This window comes from Puntigrus tetrazona, chromosome 12, assembly GCF_018831695.1.
Source record: "Puntigrus tetrazona isolate hp1 chromosome 12, ASM1883169v1, whole genome shotgun sequence".
Classification (NCBI taxonomy): domain Eukaryota; kingdom Metazoa; phylum Chordata; class Actinopteri; order Cypriniformes; family Cyprinidae; genus Puntigrus; species Puntigrus tetrazona.
This window is the reverse complement of record NC_056710.1, coordinates 4,716,556-4,735,662: the sequence shown is the minus strand read 5'-3', so window position 1 is coordinate 4,735,662 and position 19,107 is coordinate 4,716,556. Positions and strand designations below refer to the sequence as shown.

Below are 19,107 nucleotides of genomic sequence, written 5' to 3'. Positions count from 1 at the left end.
AACTCACCTCAACTCAAAATGATGAAGGTGAAAGTAAAAGATTTCAAAGTGAAGAAGTGTGCAGGATTCTTGGCAGAAGTTGAAACAGACAGAAACTACACAGAAGTATCTTAGTCACGCTTTTTGGGAAGAAGTACAATAATTTCTATTATATTTTTTTTGTTATTATTTGGTAGTATTCAGTATATATACAACTATTCTGGCCAATTCTCAATTTTTGCTGTAGTTCTGGGGGTTGGAATGGGAGAATGCTCTTTTTTTGGCTGTGATCATCTTATGATGTCTTCTTGTTCTGTCGATGTCCAGCACAATGAGTTGCGCTGTTTTTAAAACAAATTTCAAGGCAATAATAAGGCATTATTTTGGTAACACTTCATTTCTGTAGATGTTCTACTAACAGTAAGTAACTTTGCAACTACATGCCAACTAGCAGCCATTAGAGTTTTTTTATATCTTCTAACACTGTATTTTGATGAGTACACAACATACTACATACTGACTATGAGAACTTTTTCAAATGATATGTAAAATGATTCTATTTAACAGCCTAACAGCCTGCTCTGAGAGTTAGTAGACATGTAGTTACAAAGTTACTTATACTTAGTATATAATTAATGTCTAAAAAGGACTATCAAAATAAAATGTAACCATTATTTTCTTTATCTTCATAATTGAGTATTCAATTGCAAAAGCTTTGTCTGCACCACTTCTATGACATCAGTCATATTCACATTTCCTGTTCTCATCTAATATAATGCAAATGTCCATGTTGATACCGCTTCTTTTTTGACAAGCGTCTGACTTTCACAATAATCCAGGATCATTAACACGCAGCCCTTCATCTCACTGTCTTCTACACACAGTGTTCCCTGGCCAATTAGGTCTGGAAAAATAAGAAAAAGACTTCAAAGGGTGAAGCAGAACACTAAGGTACAATAAATAGGCCAGATACTGGAGCTGCAGGTGTCCACACAATGTCACTTGTGGGCTCATTGAATGCTTAATTAGAGACAACAAATTACCTCCTGAATTATAAGAGCATACAGGAGCCCTTCTCTAATACTCTTCCACTGAACTCATCTCATTTACGATCATGTGTTGGAGATGTTACATTGAATTAAGAGAGTCTAGAAAAACATATTTAAGTATGTAAAAAGCTGTCTTTTTTGGTAATAATTAGGAGTTCACTACAACCTCAAAATAGATATAAGTAGACCAGGGCTGTCCAGTCCACTTAATGTGAAATTGGTCCAGAAAATCAACATGGGAAGAAAAAAAAACATAACAAGAAAAATTTGAAGAAAGTCGCTGTTTCAAAGAATAATGTTAAGAACATAGTCACAGATCAAACACGTTGAAGGAGGTATGCCAAACAATGTAATGCAACCAGCTAATCAAGGTCTTCACTATAACTAAAAACTTCCAGCAGGACTGCTGGAGCTAAATTTTGTAGTACGGTGGTCTAACAGTAGCAGAATTAGACTGACCCTCAAAGAACATCATGGTCTGGTGATGCAGAGTTCTACGTGTTCCTATGTCAACATCTTTGTCAACCCTGAAACAACATTGTGATTAGCCAAGTTTAGGCTTACAATCAATGCAGCTTTCTCAAGTAAGATATTCTTGTGTGAAATCTTACGGTGGACCACTGCCTACACCTAAAAGAGATTGGATTAAATTTGATTGAAAAGTTCTTCTAGGACAAGGAAGTTCGATTAAGAAATATAAGAAAGTCCTGAAACTAGAGGATCTGTGAATTTGGGTAAATAAACTGTTGATTAGTCAAAAGAGGTCATGCTACAATGAGACAATGAAGAGTTCTGACAGTTGTATAAGTGTAGCAGAGATCATGGATGGAGCAAGGTTGCAGTGGATCACTCTGTTGAGTCACCAGGGACTTGAAACATCAATCTGGATGTGACATCACCCGGAGGGACAGGTGGAGCACTGTTTTCCAAAAAGAGTTCCCAGTTCATGCAAGAATGTGTCTGAAGGACTAGAGGAGAGATTTTAAAAATATGTGATTTGAAGTCATGAGTCGAGAATAGATTCTAAATATTTGTTTGAAAGATCCAGAAGTGATAAAAATTTGACATGATTGTCAGATGGACAAGCTTGTACCTCTTCCACAGAACAAGGTCATGGGGACAATAAGCAAAGCAAGATATGAAGAATGTGGCAGTGGTTTCAAAGTGAACCATTGAACAGCAAGATGAGAAGAGATGTGACATATTAAGATGTTTTGTGGGGGGTTGACAACTCCAACTATTGTAATGACAAAACTAAATAAAAAATTAGCACACAGTCAAAGACTTCTTTACTTAGTCACTTGGTCATAACATTTTAAATACTCTGTCTTAGTGATACAGCTGCTTAGGCAAGCATTACAGTGAAAATCCCTGAGCTGAAGTATTATATTTCAGGGTGCATCTATTGTCCTAGCATTGTAAATAATACCTTAAATAATACAGCTTGTTGAGACCACTCCTGTGCTATTCTTTTTTCTATGTGATCAGGGGCTTATGATTTTCTGGTAGGGTGAAATAAATTGAAAAGAAAAGCACATATTTACATCTACAGACATTAATATTATTGCGGGTGACTTGAGGGTGGGTACTCGAGCCAATAAGCAACCACCCAGTCACACCTTAGCAACAACCATGTGATTATGTGGACACAGTAAACGAAACAATCTATTTCAATATGGAAAGATTAAGCAATTTTAAACATGCATAAAAGCTTGTCAATATCAGTGCACTGAGCTGTCGCTGATCCTGCATAATTAAGTCATTTAGCGTGTAATGATTTTTTTGTATGTTAATTCGCCCTTATACATATTTGCCTAAATATGCATGAGCTGTCAAACAATATCTAAAGTGGATTCTGAAATAGCTCCTAATTAAGTATTAAAGATGAGGAAAAGTGAGGAGTGTCAATGAGCGCTTCATTCATGTTGTGAGCAATGCCTTCATTTACGAGTAATTAGAGCATTTTAGTAGCAGAGAAAGCCCAGCTTGTGGAATTTCCATCAGCCTACCGAAATTGCCAAAACTTCACCTCGTTCACTGTGATAAACTGTTGAGACAAATCAAATCATGAACTGCATTATGCAAATTCAAACAAAACCTAAACAAAACACCCATGCAGAGAAAACAGCATAATACTGCTGCAACAAATTAGGAACAAACTAATGTCAAGCTCTTTCTGCACATTTTTATTTCATGCACATTGCCAATTTATGCTGCAATTATGCCAACATCTTTGACACTGATTTACACAATCTTTAAAATTCCTTGCACTTTCAGGTGAAATGTCCACAAATAATACTGTATCTTTTTGTTCTTCTTATACTGTATCTCTCAGTTGCAGCTGTGGGTTATTAAGCCGTAAAAGCATGGATGTTTCACCAATTATTATTACATATTTGGGTCTATCCAACATGAACAGATATCTAACTGCTGCATTAGCATAAAACTCTCTTTATATTTTAACAGCAATAGCAAAAATTAGACATATTTTGTTTTGAAACTAGAAAGGTTAAATTTAAGCACATGACTACTGTCACTTTCATCATCACACTGCACAAACCCAGTACATTCAGCATCTGGCTCACATTCCCAATCTCAACCATATTCTTGTTATAAATTAATATTTTAATCACTGACAGCTTATTCACCACATCCAACATCAAATAACAGTGACACTTATATTTTATTACATACAGTCACTGCTCTGCAGTAAAGCCATTCAAATATATTGTTATATTGTTTATCAGAACAGCTAAATCACCGCAGCCACATTTTATTACATTGGTCAATGCACTTACCATTGCAGTTTAAAAATGGAATGTCTGCCATGTGCTGAAAAATACTTACCTTGTATTTACAACCAACATATCCCATATCATAGTAATAACAAAAGCAATTGGGAGATATAATGCATTTGTTGAAGCAACCATGATGGTTTTGATTACTTCCACAAACCTTTGAGCCCTTTACTCTGGTGTTTTGTGTTTACATTAATGACTCTGTACACCTTCTATATATTAGTATATACTTCTGCTTGTGGCAAAGTTACTTATGAATTTTATTGTTTGTAAATACTTTTTTTTACTGTAAATTGTGTTTGGCCGTAAATGTGTTTACAGTTTTATTTTATTTTTTAAAATAAAATTAGTCTGGCAACCACAGCTGCCAATAAATACATTTCTTTATTTTTTGTCAAAAGATTTTTTTTACAGTTTATGATAGAAGTGTTTTAAAGTTCTAACATTGTATAGTGCAAGGAACAGTAAAAATGTACTAATTGATTAATTTTACCAAACAAGAATGTTTTTGCAAATGTGAAATGTATTTCCAATGACAATGTTGAGAAATTTTGAATTTTTCCATTTTGTTCACATTTTGTTTCATTAATGAAATATCAACATCATAACCACCTATTTCCCAAATATTACTCTTATAATTTAATAGTTCAATTTATTTTGCACAGCACAAAAATGGTAATGACCTTTAGGGAGAGAGTAGAAAAAAAGAAAATAAATTGAAGAAGAATGTACTGTTTGTGCCACACATATTCATAAATGTTGTTCACTGCCTTGCAGATGTGAGAAAACGTTTAGGATTTAAAGACATATTTTAACTGCCTCAAAAAAATTAATATGAATAACTAACTATCTACTGTAAATAAATAATTCTTCTAATACCCCCATCTAGTGAATTTCAGTCATTTTAATTACTGCTGAAGACTGTCTGTGTAAGTGACCTGCTTTTCGTTACATGGCATTTATATCATGTGTCATTTTAAGTTTACAGCTATTCTGTTGTCACTTACAGTGTGTTTACTTCAAGCACCAGAGCAGTGAGGCATAAATAGCAAATGAAAAATTCAGCAAAGCAAATGTAATTAATGAACTGCTCATATGTAAGGCTCAAACTAAAGTACACTATATTTGCATGAGCTGCCAGCGTGATGCTAAGGTGAATAATTTAAGCTCAGTTCAGTGGTTACAAATGGCTATCCACTGTTGTCCAAAACTCTAGAAAATGGCATCAGGCCTGTGCTAAGAATCATAGGAAAATCTATTATGTATGTAAATTGGAGATCTGCTCTCTCCTGCATGTTTATATTCCTATTTACAGTGTGTATTTCATATAAACGTCAATAAAACATTGCGAAATGGTGGAATCTCTATTAACCAATGTTATGTGATTAAACCTTAACTTTCGCAATAAGTCACGGCAACATATTTTGGTGAGATTTCATGGGTTTTGGATTTATTTATTCAAAGGAGGTGTTTGCGTGTATCTTTACAGAAGCAGCATGGAGAGCCACTTTAGCGTGGCAACACAAGCATCGACAACGGTGACTGTAATCAGCTTCAAAGCCACACTGCACCACAGATGTTTAAACTGTCTAAGGATTAATGGCAGGGAAAGCCCCTTATACTCAAGAGCGACCACATATTTTTTTCTTGGAGAGCATAATACATTACAGAAAGACCATGTGACTTTTTGTATACACCATGAGACCTGTAAATGCGAAAAACCCATTTCTATTGCAATTTTCCAAATGATTCCTTTATCAAATTGTCTGAAAAACTATGTTATGTAAGTGTAAAAACTTTTTGTGATTTATGGGAGTTTTTGTGAAATCGACACGTTTCCATTAAGCATGTTTTCAATTCGCAACTTTAATTTGTGAAATTTGAAGGTTAATGGAAATGTTACTACTGCGGTTCGAATCCTGTTTGGGTACAGGTTCTACCACTTTATGACTGCAATCTTGTTAGCACCCACACAAACGATAGATGATATGGAGTGAGCATGCAGGAACAAAAGACATTTTCCACAACATCCATCCTAACCTTTTATGTATTACCTAAGGTCAATTAATGGAAATGTTACTATCCATTAGATAGTAGACCATCTTCCCACTCAGGCTGATAAAAAGAGAAGTTTTCACTATAACCTGAGGTTTCTCAAACTCCACCATGTATGTCCAGTACCCTGCAGATGTCATCTTAAAACCTGATCAAACTCACCTACCTGCAATTTTCTAGTAGATGCTTCTAAACTGAAAGGCTGTATGGCAAAAAATCTCAGCTGCATACATCATAAGGCACTATCAAATTCCAGAATTTAAGTGATCAATGGAAGGCATCCCTTTTTTTATACGTCACATATAGTGCTGCTATATGTGACATTTTACAGAGTTTATGCCAGGTTTATGTGCTTAACATTGTGCTGAAAGTAAAGCCTGTGGTTACTTTGCATGTGATAGGTAATTATTTAAAGCATTTGACGTTTACATGACTAGACTCACTAGACCTTCTAATTCTAGTATTTAATGTTGCAGAGAACTTTAGTCTAGAAGTCTCATTGATGATGTGACCGTCTCCAAGACCATCACCACATGTTCTAACCAGAAGCCATGGATGAAGGCTAACGTGAATGCTCTCCTAAAGGAGTGAGACTTTGCCTTTCAGAGCAAAGGACCGGGCGGCCCTGAAAACAGCGAGGGCCAAACTGTCCCGAGCTATCAGAGAAGCAAAGCGTGCTTATGCTAAAAGAATCCACGGCCACTTCCAGAACAGCAGTGACTCACGGTGCTTATGGCAGGGCATTCAAGTGATCACCAACTACAAGACTTCACCTGTCTGTGATGTTGACGCCTCCCTTCCAGATGCGCTGAATGACTTCTCACGCACGTTTTGAGGCACAGAATAAGACAATGGCGAGGAAGTCCACCTCTCACAATAACGACCCGGTACTCTGCTTCACCACAGCTGACTTGAGGAAAACACTTTATAGAGTTAACCCACGGAAGTCTGCTGGACCAGACAACATTCCAGGCAGAGTACTAAAGGAGTGTGCAGAGCAGCTGGCTAATGTCTTCACTGATATTTTCAACATCTCTCTGAGCAGCTCTGTCATTCCGACGTGCCTCAAAACAACAACGATTGTCCCAGTGCCTAAGAAGTCTGTGGTTTCCTGCCTCAATGACTATCGTCCCGTTGCACAGCTGCCACTCATTTGACCCACTACAGTTTGCGTATCGTCCAAACCGCTCTACGGATGATGCTATCACCACAACCCTCCATCTTGCCCTCACACATCTAGACTCAAAGGGAACTACATCCAAATGCTGTTCATTGACTTCAGTTCAGCATTCAACACCATCATCCTTCAACAGCTTATAGAGAAGCTGAACCTGCTGGGCCTGAACACTTCTCTCTGTAACTGGATCCTGGACTTTCTGACAGGCAGACCTCAGTTAGTCCAGATCGGGAACAGCATCTCCAGGACCACTACACTGAACACTGGAGCTCCTCAGGGCTGTGTGCTCAGTCCACTGCTGTTCACTTTGCTGACTCACGACTGTTCAGAGATGCACAGCTCCAATCACATCAAGTTCGCTGATGACACGACCGTAGTGGGTCTCATCAGCAAGAACAACGAGTCAGCATACAGAGATGAGATGCAGCAGCTTACAACTTGTGTGGAGCCAACAATCTATCTCTGAACGACAAGACAAAGGAGATGATTGTTGACTTCAAGTGAGCAAAGAGTGACCATTCTCTGCTGTCCATCGACGGATACAGGGTGGAGACCGTCAAGAGCACCAAATTCCTTAGTGTTCATCTGGCGGACAACTTCACCTGGTCACTTAACACCAGCTCCATCACCAAGAAGGCTTTCTTCAGCCTGTACGTCCTGAGGAGGCTGAGGAAAGCTCACCTCCCTCCACCCATCCTGACTACGTTTTATAGAGAGACCATTGAGAGTGTCCTGTGCAGCTGCATCACTGCCTGGTTTGGGAATTGCACCGTATCGGATCACAAGACCCTCCAGTGAGGACAGCTGAAAAGATCATTGGCGTCTCTCTGCCCTATCATGAACATCCACAACGCTGCCACACGCACCACACGCTGCATCCATAAAGCCCACAATATAGCACAGGACCCCACTCATCCTTCACACACATTATTCAACCTCCTGCCATCCTATTCAACCTCCATACTTAATACAGAACTTGCATGTACAAGTATAAAGTTATACCTATATCATGTTTTTATTAGTTTTATTCAGACAAGCACTAAACCTGACCTATATGGAACATTTATATTAGGTGGCCTTAACTACTATGTGCTTACATAAATAATAATAATAAAATAATAAGTACAATGTATTTATTGTGTTTACATTGTATTGCAAAACACTTTAGCTGGTATTGAGGTGAGGTATGGGTATTTGCATTGATTCATTTTCACATTATCTAATTGAGAGTCAATCAATCAATCACTTTTATTTATATAGTGCTTTTAAGAACACAGATTGCATCAAAGCAGAGTGAGTGAATATTATATATTGATACCTAAGAATCTAATGTACTAATGTCTATGTCAACCTCCAATCCAGTGCATATGCAAATGACAATGCTTAGATACAAAGAGTCATAAAACTATCCCTCTAAAGTTCAGTACACTATTGACTTTCAAGAGGTGTGACCTCCACAGAACTCAAAAAAAGCCTAGCAAACCCAGTCTACGGTCCTGTTTAGACACTTAGAAGATAAGTATGTGAGCTCCGCTGCAATAGTTAAGTGGCCTTGACTTTCCATTCAACCAAAAATCCTTAGGTCTCAGCAGATCTCTCTCTCAGCTCCCAATCATCAGAGTCAGGACATCTTTGGAATTCATCACTCTTCAAACCAAGAAGAACGTGATTGCATGTGCAAAACCTTGCAACCATCAAGACTTCACCCGAGACTGCATCTAGACCCTTATCAATAAAGCAATGCAAGTATTAGTAAACAGAGGCTTAGTATTTGTTATAGACCCTGTTATAAATGGTGCTGATGGTTTACAGGTGGTTAACTGACTCTTTTCATAGTTTATTTTTTGCTTTACCATCAAGGCCTCTTTCCCCATGTATAAGTGTATTTGTTCTTGTGTGTTCAGTTACGTGAGTTAGTGTTTAATTAATAAAACTATTGTGCACAAATTAGATGGCTTTCTGGTTCTGCTTTGCAAATGAATGTCCCTTTACAATTTTGACCCTTGCTACATGCACAATGCATTTATATTGTAAGAAGGTATTTTCTGTGGCCACGAAAATATCCTTTCTTAAAGTTTATATGAATGTACACTGAATGTTCGCTGAATGAACAGATAGTTGATGGCAGTGTAATTCTGCTACAGTTACTACTGGCAGCTGATATAAATAATTGCAATTAATCATAATTAATTGTAATTATTTATACATATTTCCCTTAATGAACTGATTTGCTACAGAATGGTGGAGAACCTTGGCAATCATTTAAACATTATTTGCAAGTGCACTCAGTACCACAGGGTCAACAGTATAATTATAAATATAATTACTAGTGCAGTCAAATGATTATTCACGATTAATTGCTTTCAAAATAAACATTTTGTTTACATAATGTATGTATATATATATATATACAGTGTATATTTTGAAAATGTTCACATTCATACATTTATATTTTTAGAATCTTATTTTTATATTATATATAAATATATTTAATATATAAACATATTTGTCTTAAATATAAAATATTTTTACACAAATTAATTAGAGATGAAACTGCATAGCCATTTCTTTTATTGGTTAAATGTATTAACATGTAAATACACAATCATCCAATTTATATAAAATTATCAATTTAAATGTTAGCATATAGTAGTAAAGGCCACCTTTTAACTGGCATGCACTGCTTCAAATCAGATGTTGATCGGTCTGCTCAGAGCCGTATAAGTCAAACACTCTAGTAACTCTAAAGACCTTGATTAGCTTTATAAGGTGTCTTTGATTAAGACTGGAGCTAAATTCTGCAAGGCAGTGGCCCTACATCCCTGCTATAGCTCGTCAGTCCTTTTGGGTTTGGCATTGATGCACTACTGCAAAATATTCAGGGACTGTAGGTGAACAACCATGTGAATAGAAAATGCAGATTCTATTGGTCTCTGCTTTGCATGGTGCACCTCAGAAATAGACTGCAGGCTACAAAACAATGGGGTATCTCAATGTTGGCTGTGCAAAGAATACAAGAGGAGTGTTTCAGCGGGAAATGGGACTTTGTACAGGAGGTGTCTATGAGGACAGTATTCATCCACTCCAAAGGGAGTGCAGAAGCCAACTAGTGAATGACAGCAATTGAAAAAAAGGGCCCTACTGTGAAGAAAGTGCAATGAAGTCATGTGTGAGAAAAAGTGTTGGAACACATCAACAACAAACTGTGAGGGTTATGGCAGTGTGGATGGCTCAGCGACTTTGGTTAGACCTTCATGCTGTTCTTATTCCATTTCTAGGTGATGAATCAAACCGAAAAAAGTCAATAAATAAATAAATATAAAAAATACATGAATAAAAAATTGCCAAAATTCCCAAATGGACAGAGATTTGACTTGGGTCATCCTGCTGTGCTTTAGTGTGGAAGGACATTGTGTGCACTCACAACAGAGCAGATCGCAGCATCACAGGAAGTGAGCGGGACACGTTTCTGAGGACTTGCTGTGTGCGTTTGTTCTTGAGTATGTTTGATGTTTCATAGTAAAGAACTGTGTGTGTGTGTGTGTGTGTGTGAGCGTAAGAGAGAGGGAGATAGAAAAAGAAACAGAGAATCAGAGAGAGAGAGGGAAATGGCGTGTGACAGTGATGGGAGAGCTTGAGAAGAGAAAGAACACAAGGGAGATGCAGGGAAGAGATGGGAAGCAGCACGGAAATCCAAGGTCTCTCCTTAATCATTATCTTTCAGCTGTCAGTGGGAGTCCGGTCTGAGCTTGGCCCTGGACCGCCAGCCCCCAGCCCCATCTGTTCCCAATAAATGCAACAAAAGCCTTAATTTGAATAAATGTCCCATATCTTTTAAAAGCTTTAGCTAATCAGAGACAGTGATATTGAAATGGCTTTGGAGGGCGACGTTAAAAAAAGTATGTACAGACACATAATGGCGGAATTGCTTATTGTGGCACTTCTGGATCTAAAAGTGTGTGTGGGATCAATTTTTCAGCCCTGCAAAAATCTGTCTTGGTTTGACTTAAAATAAAACTATATTGCTTCCTGCTCCCACCCACAACGGTTTTGTCTTGCTGCTGCTCGCAAAATCCCGCAGGTAGAGATCTACGTGTATTTTTCTGTCCAGTTTCAGCACGATTTTTTCTCTCTCTGGTGCCAGGGGCTATTTTTTTCCAATTCCCACACACAAATGGCACTTCTGACCTCACCTTGTACATTTGTCACAGCAGGCAAAAAAGAGGTATTATGTCTTGCTGTTGCATACAAACAAAAAACTGAGTATCCAACCCTGCAACTTTAAACCATTTATTGAAACATTAAAAAAAAAAAAAGTATTAACTTTTACTTCGTTTCTTAGATTTTTAGAATTGTGATTTTACCTATCAAAGATACGTTACAGCATTACGTTTATTTTATTTTTTTGAAAACGTACAAAATTATACACAAATCAGTTAGAAATTTGAGATGAGTCAAATTCAAATGATAAATGAAAAGGCTCAAATTAACAGCAAATAAACAACAAACACACATCCTCAGGAGATGAATTAATTTTAATCATGTAAACGCCAGCTGATGGTGACATCTTGTTGGAAAGAGCTTACGTTGATGAGACGCGCAGCTTCTATGGTGTGAGACTGACAATGAGCATGACTATGCTTGCTGAAGACTATGGAATCACATTGTGGTTAAGATTAGGTACCACTTGTGCATTACTGTTAACCAAGAACTTGTGCAATATAATCAAACCATTTTTTTTATGTATATAATGTAATTATTGAAAGGATGTGAAAGGTAGTGGCTGACACCTTTACAGAAACACTAGTAGCATAACGTTTAGTGTTGTAAAGGACATGAATAAGATAAATTTATTGTTGTAGTTTACTAGGGCTGGGTATTGGTTCAGATGTTTCAAATTCGATTTGTTTCCAATTCACAGGTTCTCGATTCAAATCTTGATTTTTTAAATTAAATTACATTCAGTGAGTATAGTTTTATTCTGCAGTAAAATTAAATTAAATACAGTTTGAATACATTTAAAACAAATTTGGCTTATAATTATAAATTATTAAATATTACTTTAAAAACAACAAGGTTTATTTCTGATGCACTTAAAACTATATAATTTGCATATAAAACAACTATAGAGTTACCATTAATAAAATAATGGTAAAATAGAGTTATCGTTATTTAAGAGTTCAAGTTGGAAATGTAAGTCTAATCAAACAAACAAGAATACAATTAGCTGTTAAATACTTAAAGCTGATGCAAGTAAAATGAGTAAAATGGGCACAATATCTTCTATCTAAGAAAAGTTTGAAGCCAGTAGACTTTTTTCCAAACAAAGTCTATTTTTTCCCTTCTACACTGTATATTATTACATTTTTTCATCATAAGTGTTGTCACTTGTAGTTCTGGAATTATCATACATAAAGTTAGTAAATGAAAGTTTAAAGACGTGAAAATCACAACAGGTCACAATGTTTTAATTTGCATTTTGTGCATGGTGGGATTTAATTTTGATGCTCAGTGCATGTCATACTGTGTGGCATCAGTACACAGACTTTAATACTTCAGCTCAAAGATCTTAAGACGTTTACAGCACGGCAGCATTGAGTGTTGCTTGAGGTAAAAAGCACTCTAAAATAAACCTTCTCACTTTGTGCCTCGAACAAAGCAGCATTATGTGATTTTTATTTAACAGGCAAGAGATATGGATGTGTAATCAGACCTCAAGATAAAGTCAGCTCTCTGGTTTAAATATATTACCTGAATCTGTCTTTTGAACTGGAAATAGTTTTTTTTTTACTTAACTTCTGGAAATAAGATGAGGTGAAAAATTGAAAAAGGGAACCTAGAGGTAAATGTTATTGTTCAGAGATTGCACTTTCATATCTTAGAAAATTTAAAGGTATTTTCAGTTTCATGTATGTAATGACTTTATCTCAGATGATTCTCAAAAAATCCCTATAGGGTGAGATAAAGAATCACTTGTTCAAGGTGAGAATATTGCCCTATTAAATGGATATGAAGAGAATAACTCAGATCATTCATTCTTTGAAGAATTTTTGAAAAAACTGTCTATACTGAGATATCTGAGTTCTATTACAGACTTCGGAAACTGAGCAGACACCTCTTTTTGAGAGATCAACTCTGAAAGTCATGAGATGTCTGGGGTCTTTTCTTTGGAGGAAAAATTGAGAAGCAGGGGACAGATTGCATATGTATACATGGATCTGCATACATTGGGTCATCATAAAAACTGACTGCAGCATTATGAACAATAGGCCTTTACAGACAAATGAACAAATCGACTGTTATTAACGGATGATGTTTTTTTTTTTTCAGTTCATTTTTAATTCCCTCATGTTCAGTTAAGGACAAGAGCCATCTTGCAGAGACTTAATACAAATATGATTTTTAACCCTTTAACACATATGATCACACCTGCACATACTGGCATGGAGCAAACACTCAGTGTGTAATGTGATCAACTGCTGAATTCAAATCTGCTTTCATGCTTTGGCTGGCTCTAAGGGAGAGCAGCAATAACCCCCCAGGGTAAACAAAACAGAACCAACAAATGCATGCAGATATGGTTAAAGTTTTATGTACACATTTACAATTAGTTAGATTTAAATTAGATTCAAATGAGTTAGATTCAAAGGAGAACCCAAAGGCTGGATCCTGACTGACAGGAGGAGAGTAATTAGCTACTGAGCAATGCAAAACATCAATGAACAAAACATCATCAATCTATGTGTCTCAAAATCCATCTTAGTAGAAAATGAGATAATGATACTGAGTCAATGCTCTTGAAACATAGCATATGTTCATCAAGTGCTTTTACTTCAAATGCGCAATTTTTTTTTTTACTATTTTAATAAAATATGAATTTTAAATAATGAAATTCGATTTTGAAAATTTTGTAATGGTAATAAGCTGGTGAAGTGGATTTACTCATTGTAGCATTAAGAAAAGTTATCACATACATTGCGATGATTGAAGCAATGGTGATAAATGTCAGTTATTTTCAAACATGCGATTTTTTCATTATTTTGCATGACCTTACCTTATAGTACAGAAGACTGAAAAATGGCTGAAGAAATGGGCTTGTAGCTGTAAGTCAATTCCCTGTGTGTCAAGTGTTGACGTGTTTTTGTGTCACTCTCATATTATTGGGTTGACCACCCATGTGGGCTATTTAGGAAAAAAATTTAGTTCCTTGTAATTTTCCTCTACTTTACTGCCACGTCTTATGATCAAAGCCTCAAACAAATGGCATTTCTGAAACTGTTCCATACACTGGTATTCGATTTTAAAGTTCAGACTTGTGCAGCTGCTCTGAATGGATGAGTTCTAACATCTATTGCCCTCTCATTGCCACTATTTCATGGCTGTGAAGTAAAATCAAGGTTTGTAAAGCAGTTCTTCAGGCTGCACCTGTGTGAAGTCTTTACAGGTCAACTAGTATTGTTTAAAGAGCACACTACATGCTGATTCGGAATGAACAAAACACAACTCTTTTCTCAAAGTATTAAAAGCAGATTCTATAAAAAATCCTAGTAAAAGCTTCCACCAATGACTGAAATAATGCTAAAAAAAGGATTCTCATTCATATTGTAGATTGTAAAGCATCTATACATAGTATATCTTGTACTACTTTTATATGGTCTGCTTGTAATATGACAAAAAAATTGACAAAACTTTAGAATTGGGAACACTTATTCACTATTAGCTACAACTTCTATTTATGTATCTCTAATATCTATCCATCCATATAATCCATCTTGGTCAAAAGTGAGATACTGATACTGAGTGAATGCCCTTAAATGTAATATATGTTCATTAACCTATACAAAGTAGCCAGAAAGAAATGCAAATTTTGAAGGAAAAACATGCTTTAAGGCTTTTGCATCTGAACTGTTCATATATGATTTGTTTTTTGTATGTTTATTGTCAGCTTACTGTAAAGTGTCACCGTTTACTGTAAAATGCTCAAATTGATAAACACACCAACACAGATAATTAAGATTATTAATAGCAACAACAACTAGATAGTCAGTATTTATCACACGGAACCACGTCATAATAAATTCTCAGCATAATCTGTTCATCAGAATGCAATTTATACGTTTTTTTTTTTTTTTTTCTTTTCCCAAAAGCACGATTTGCTCTGTCTTGCAATCAATCACTCACCATAGTCACTGTCATAGAAGACGATGAACTTCTGCCAACGCAGCTCACCAACTAGCGTCAACATGACATCACTTAGACGGACGGGCGGTCGCGATGCGAGGGTGTATCTCTCTCCGTCTGGGCTTGGATTGAGTTGACATGCGGTACGAGGTGATCCTTCGGCGTTTCTCTGGACGTAAAGGTGAGGTATGTGCATGGCATCTGTCAGGGACTGCAGAGCACTGGCTGAGGCACAGCCTGTAGATGTGACCAAGGCCAGGATCCCCTGCGTCATCAGTTCACATGCTGCAGAAAAGACGGAGAACTGATGAGAACGGAGTTTAAGAATTACCTGAGCAGAAACAATGGACATCTAAACACTTACATGACTCTGCTGTTAGTAGTGTTGATACACAGCAAAGCTTTTAGAAGACAGTGTATAAAAAAGTTTAAGATGTGTGATATTTACTGTAGAGTGGCTTTATCATCTTATTCACTTAGAAACCACCCCCACCCCCCTACACTTTTCAACGAAGAGCAGATAGCACAAAATATTCCCCACATTAATTTTATTTTATTTTATTTTATCTACAAATGAGGGTAAGCATAGGCAGACAATATTTTTGAAAAGGTTAATAATTTTTGATGACTCTTTGAGTTGTGTGAAACCAGTAAGAGGTCTATTTTATGGGTAAGACAAAATTGGCTCTAAAATGTAGTTTTAGAAATAATTTGGTTATGTTCTTGCCAGCTCTAGCAAACACAGATAACGTTTTGTGCCTGACTAAAAGCATTTTAAATGGAGACTCCACATTTACTTTGGATTTTAAAAATCAGAACCACATTAACATTGGAAGGCTTTGCAGCTCAGTCTTTTCTCAAAGATTTAATGGCCATAAAGATTGAGCGAGAATTAAAATGATATTTTCAACTGTGCATCCTGATGCACTGGTGTTTTAAGGCATTGTAGTTTGCATGCACGGCAAATCTAGAAATGTCCAAATGATCTAAGGATGCGCACGCATCTGGTGAGTGACATGTGCGTGCGCTCTGGCATAGTCTGAGCGAGCGCCAAAAAGCGCCATGGGTGATCTCTCACGCGTATACGCCACTCATTGTTTACACAGCACAGAGATTGTAGGTAAGATGGCTAATAAAAATGGCATAAAAATGGCAATAACTTGCGCTTATCCGGGATGTTTATATCCATGTAAAACAAAAAGTTGTGCTGTGTAAACAACGAGTGACATATATGTGGGAGAGATCACACAAACTAGAGCCTACGCCAGAGTGCACACACACACACATACACATACATACATACATACAAACATACATATACATATATATATGCATACACATACATACACATATACATATCATTCACTGGATGCCTGCGCCCACTCAGATCATTTGGACATGGTGGTGTACAAGAGACAAAAACGTTATAAATATTTTTTTTTTTTCGTTTTCTCACAAACACAGCTCGTTACAAAAAACATTTACATTTAGTTCCATCAATTTTCAAACAAAAAGAGAAAATATACAAATATGTACCTTTAATTTGTAAAGTATTTAACTGTTTTTTAATTGGTATTTAGCATGTAGTAATTATTTTTTTAATTTACAGCAGTTATCTGTGCTGTGATCAGTACTGTTAGTGTGATAGAAAATATTTGTACCACCACAATTTCGGTCATAACAACCAACCCCAAGGCAGAACTGTCTTTGTGCAGAAGCCCATTTTCTAATTTTGCAATAATTTGAAAGCCATTTAATTCAACCATTAATTAATCTTTTAATTAAAATCTAGAACAGTAGATTGTAAAGGTTTTTTTGTTTGTTTGTTTGTTTGTTTTAAGCATGAAAGGACACTATTTCAGCATGGTTTCAATGCTTAATTGCTGACACATTATAAAGGGACATATTCATTGTCTGCCTTTGTATTAATCAAAGCCAATTGAGTTTTAATTTGACCTCGTCTTAATTAAAATCCATGGTTTTGTGTAAAGCGAGTTTAGTGTCACAAAAAGTGACCTTTTTTATCGACCATACATAAAAAAGCAACAACAAAAAAACCCAGTCTCAAATAGCTGACTAAATTTAATTTGTTTTGGGCTCTGAAATGAGATATGTGCATTTTATTCAGCTATGGAAGCCATGCCAAGAAACAAGCTCCACAGGGACAAAAAAGTATCTAGGCTCTATTACCTCTTTGGCATTCATATTGCTCCTATTTAATCAACGTGTTATAATGGGGTGATGCCCAGGTCTTTCTGTATATTATAGAGTAATGCTTAGTTCAGCAAAATAACAAGTCTCATACAATTGCGCATGTAGCGCACACTTTACAATCAGTTGAGAATTCATTGTGTCTTAAACATTAGTCTTATATCGTTGGTCCCAAAAGCAATGTGGTCCTTGAGGCTGAGACCCAGCTAAAGGCTCAAACTCCAATTAGAGTCTAATCAGTTGTCTAGACTGCCCTTTAATTTATTACTGCTCGAATTTCAATACTGTTGGTGGTGTATTTTCCTTCCCTAGCATCTGGTAACCACAACATTTTACATTTTAGTTTAGTGTTGCATTCACTTATAAAAAGACTTAAAGGTTGATGCCTTATCAAGCATACCCTGTTTGTGATCTGATTTCAGGGTTTAGTGAAGATAAAACATTTAGGTTCTTTGTTCTTTAAAACACAGTTTTAAACCCATTTGCCTCAGAAAATTAATTCTTACCGAAACCGGATATTCAGTGAGAAAAAAGGTAGGGCAAGACTTGATTTTTATCCATTTGGAATTCACTGGACCATGAAAACTGCCCATTCGATACGAGAAAGGAGGCTGTCGTTTGGATGGAAGGGGCTGAAAACTAAGAGGGATTTGTGGCTTTGGTTGAAAAGGAAAAAAGTTTTAGAGGCAACGTTATTACATTTTGTTGAAAGATCACAGAGGCAAACATTTATTTTTTTTTGAAATAACATGCACTGATGCACTGAGCACAATAAAATCGGGGAAGGTGTATTAAGAAAGTAAATGCAGTAAATTTAGATTCCATGTTGTTCAGTGGTTCTTGAGAAGCATGTAGAAGAGACAAAGTTTTATTTTTGTAAAACACAAACCTCTCTAACAGCATGGAACAAAAAATAAAGAAAAATGTAATACAATGGTGATCAATAGATGGATGCGTCTCAGAGAAACTCGGTTCTTAGTGGAGAGATATTGAAATGTCATTTTGAGGCACTGGCTAGAGAAGAAATCATGGCAGATAATCAACTTGCAGAGACTATTGACGTGACAAATACTAAACAACACTGAGAGCTCATTAAGTGCAAGACTGCAATGCCACTAAAAATCAAACTTTAAAAATAAACTTTTTTCCGCCAGTCATTCATTCATTCATTGATTCATTCAACACAGAAAATGTCACTGTGCATAATAATCTGAATGTACCTTTCTTAGGTTTATTTTACATCTTACCATTATTAAGCCCATTACTGTACACTGACTGAAGTACATTTAGTAGCTGCTGAGGTACAACTATCGATTACAAGCAGTGTGAGGGATTTAAATATGTAGCATTTTGGTCAAACGCACAAACATAAGCTGTTCAAGCTTTTTCACATATTTTAAAATGTCGAAATTAAGATGCAGAGCAATTTATTGCATTCTCATAGTTGGGACAAGGACAATAGTGATCATATTTAAGTCTGTAAACTACTGACATTGAGACATAACAGTCTGAATCTGCTGAATAAGTTCAACTGTGGCCTCAGATGGCCAACAGTCCATTTATTGACTGTCTGTACAGCACTTTCTAGATCAGGCAAGCTCTAATATTGGTTTGTGCATTTCTGGAAATATTGGCACATTGTTTTTAACACATAGAA

General features: G+C 36.3%; 1 protein-coding gene across 1 annotated transcript in view; it reads right to left on the bottom strand.

Moving 5' to 3' along the window:
* Window positions 1-19,107, bottom strand: part of LOC122355776 (glutamate receptor ionotropic, delta-1-like) — a 125,800-nt gene that overhangs the window by 91,921 nt on the left and 14,772 nt on the right. Inside the window, exon 2 of the mRNA XM_043254334.1 lies at window positions 15,240-15,524. Within this exon, the coding sequence (XP_043110269.1) occupies window positions 15,240-15,524 (285 nt within the window). The remainder of the gene's footprint in view (window positions 1-15,239; window positions 15,525-19,107) is intronic.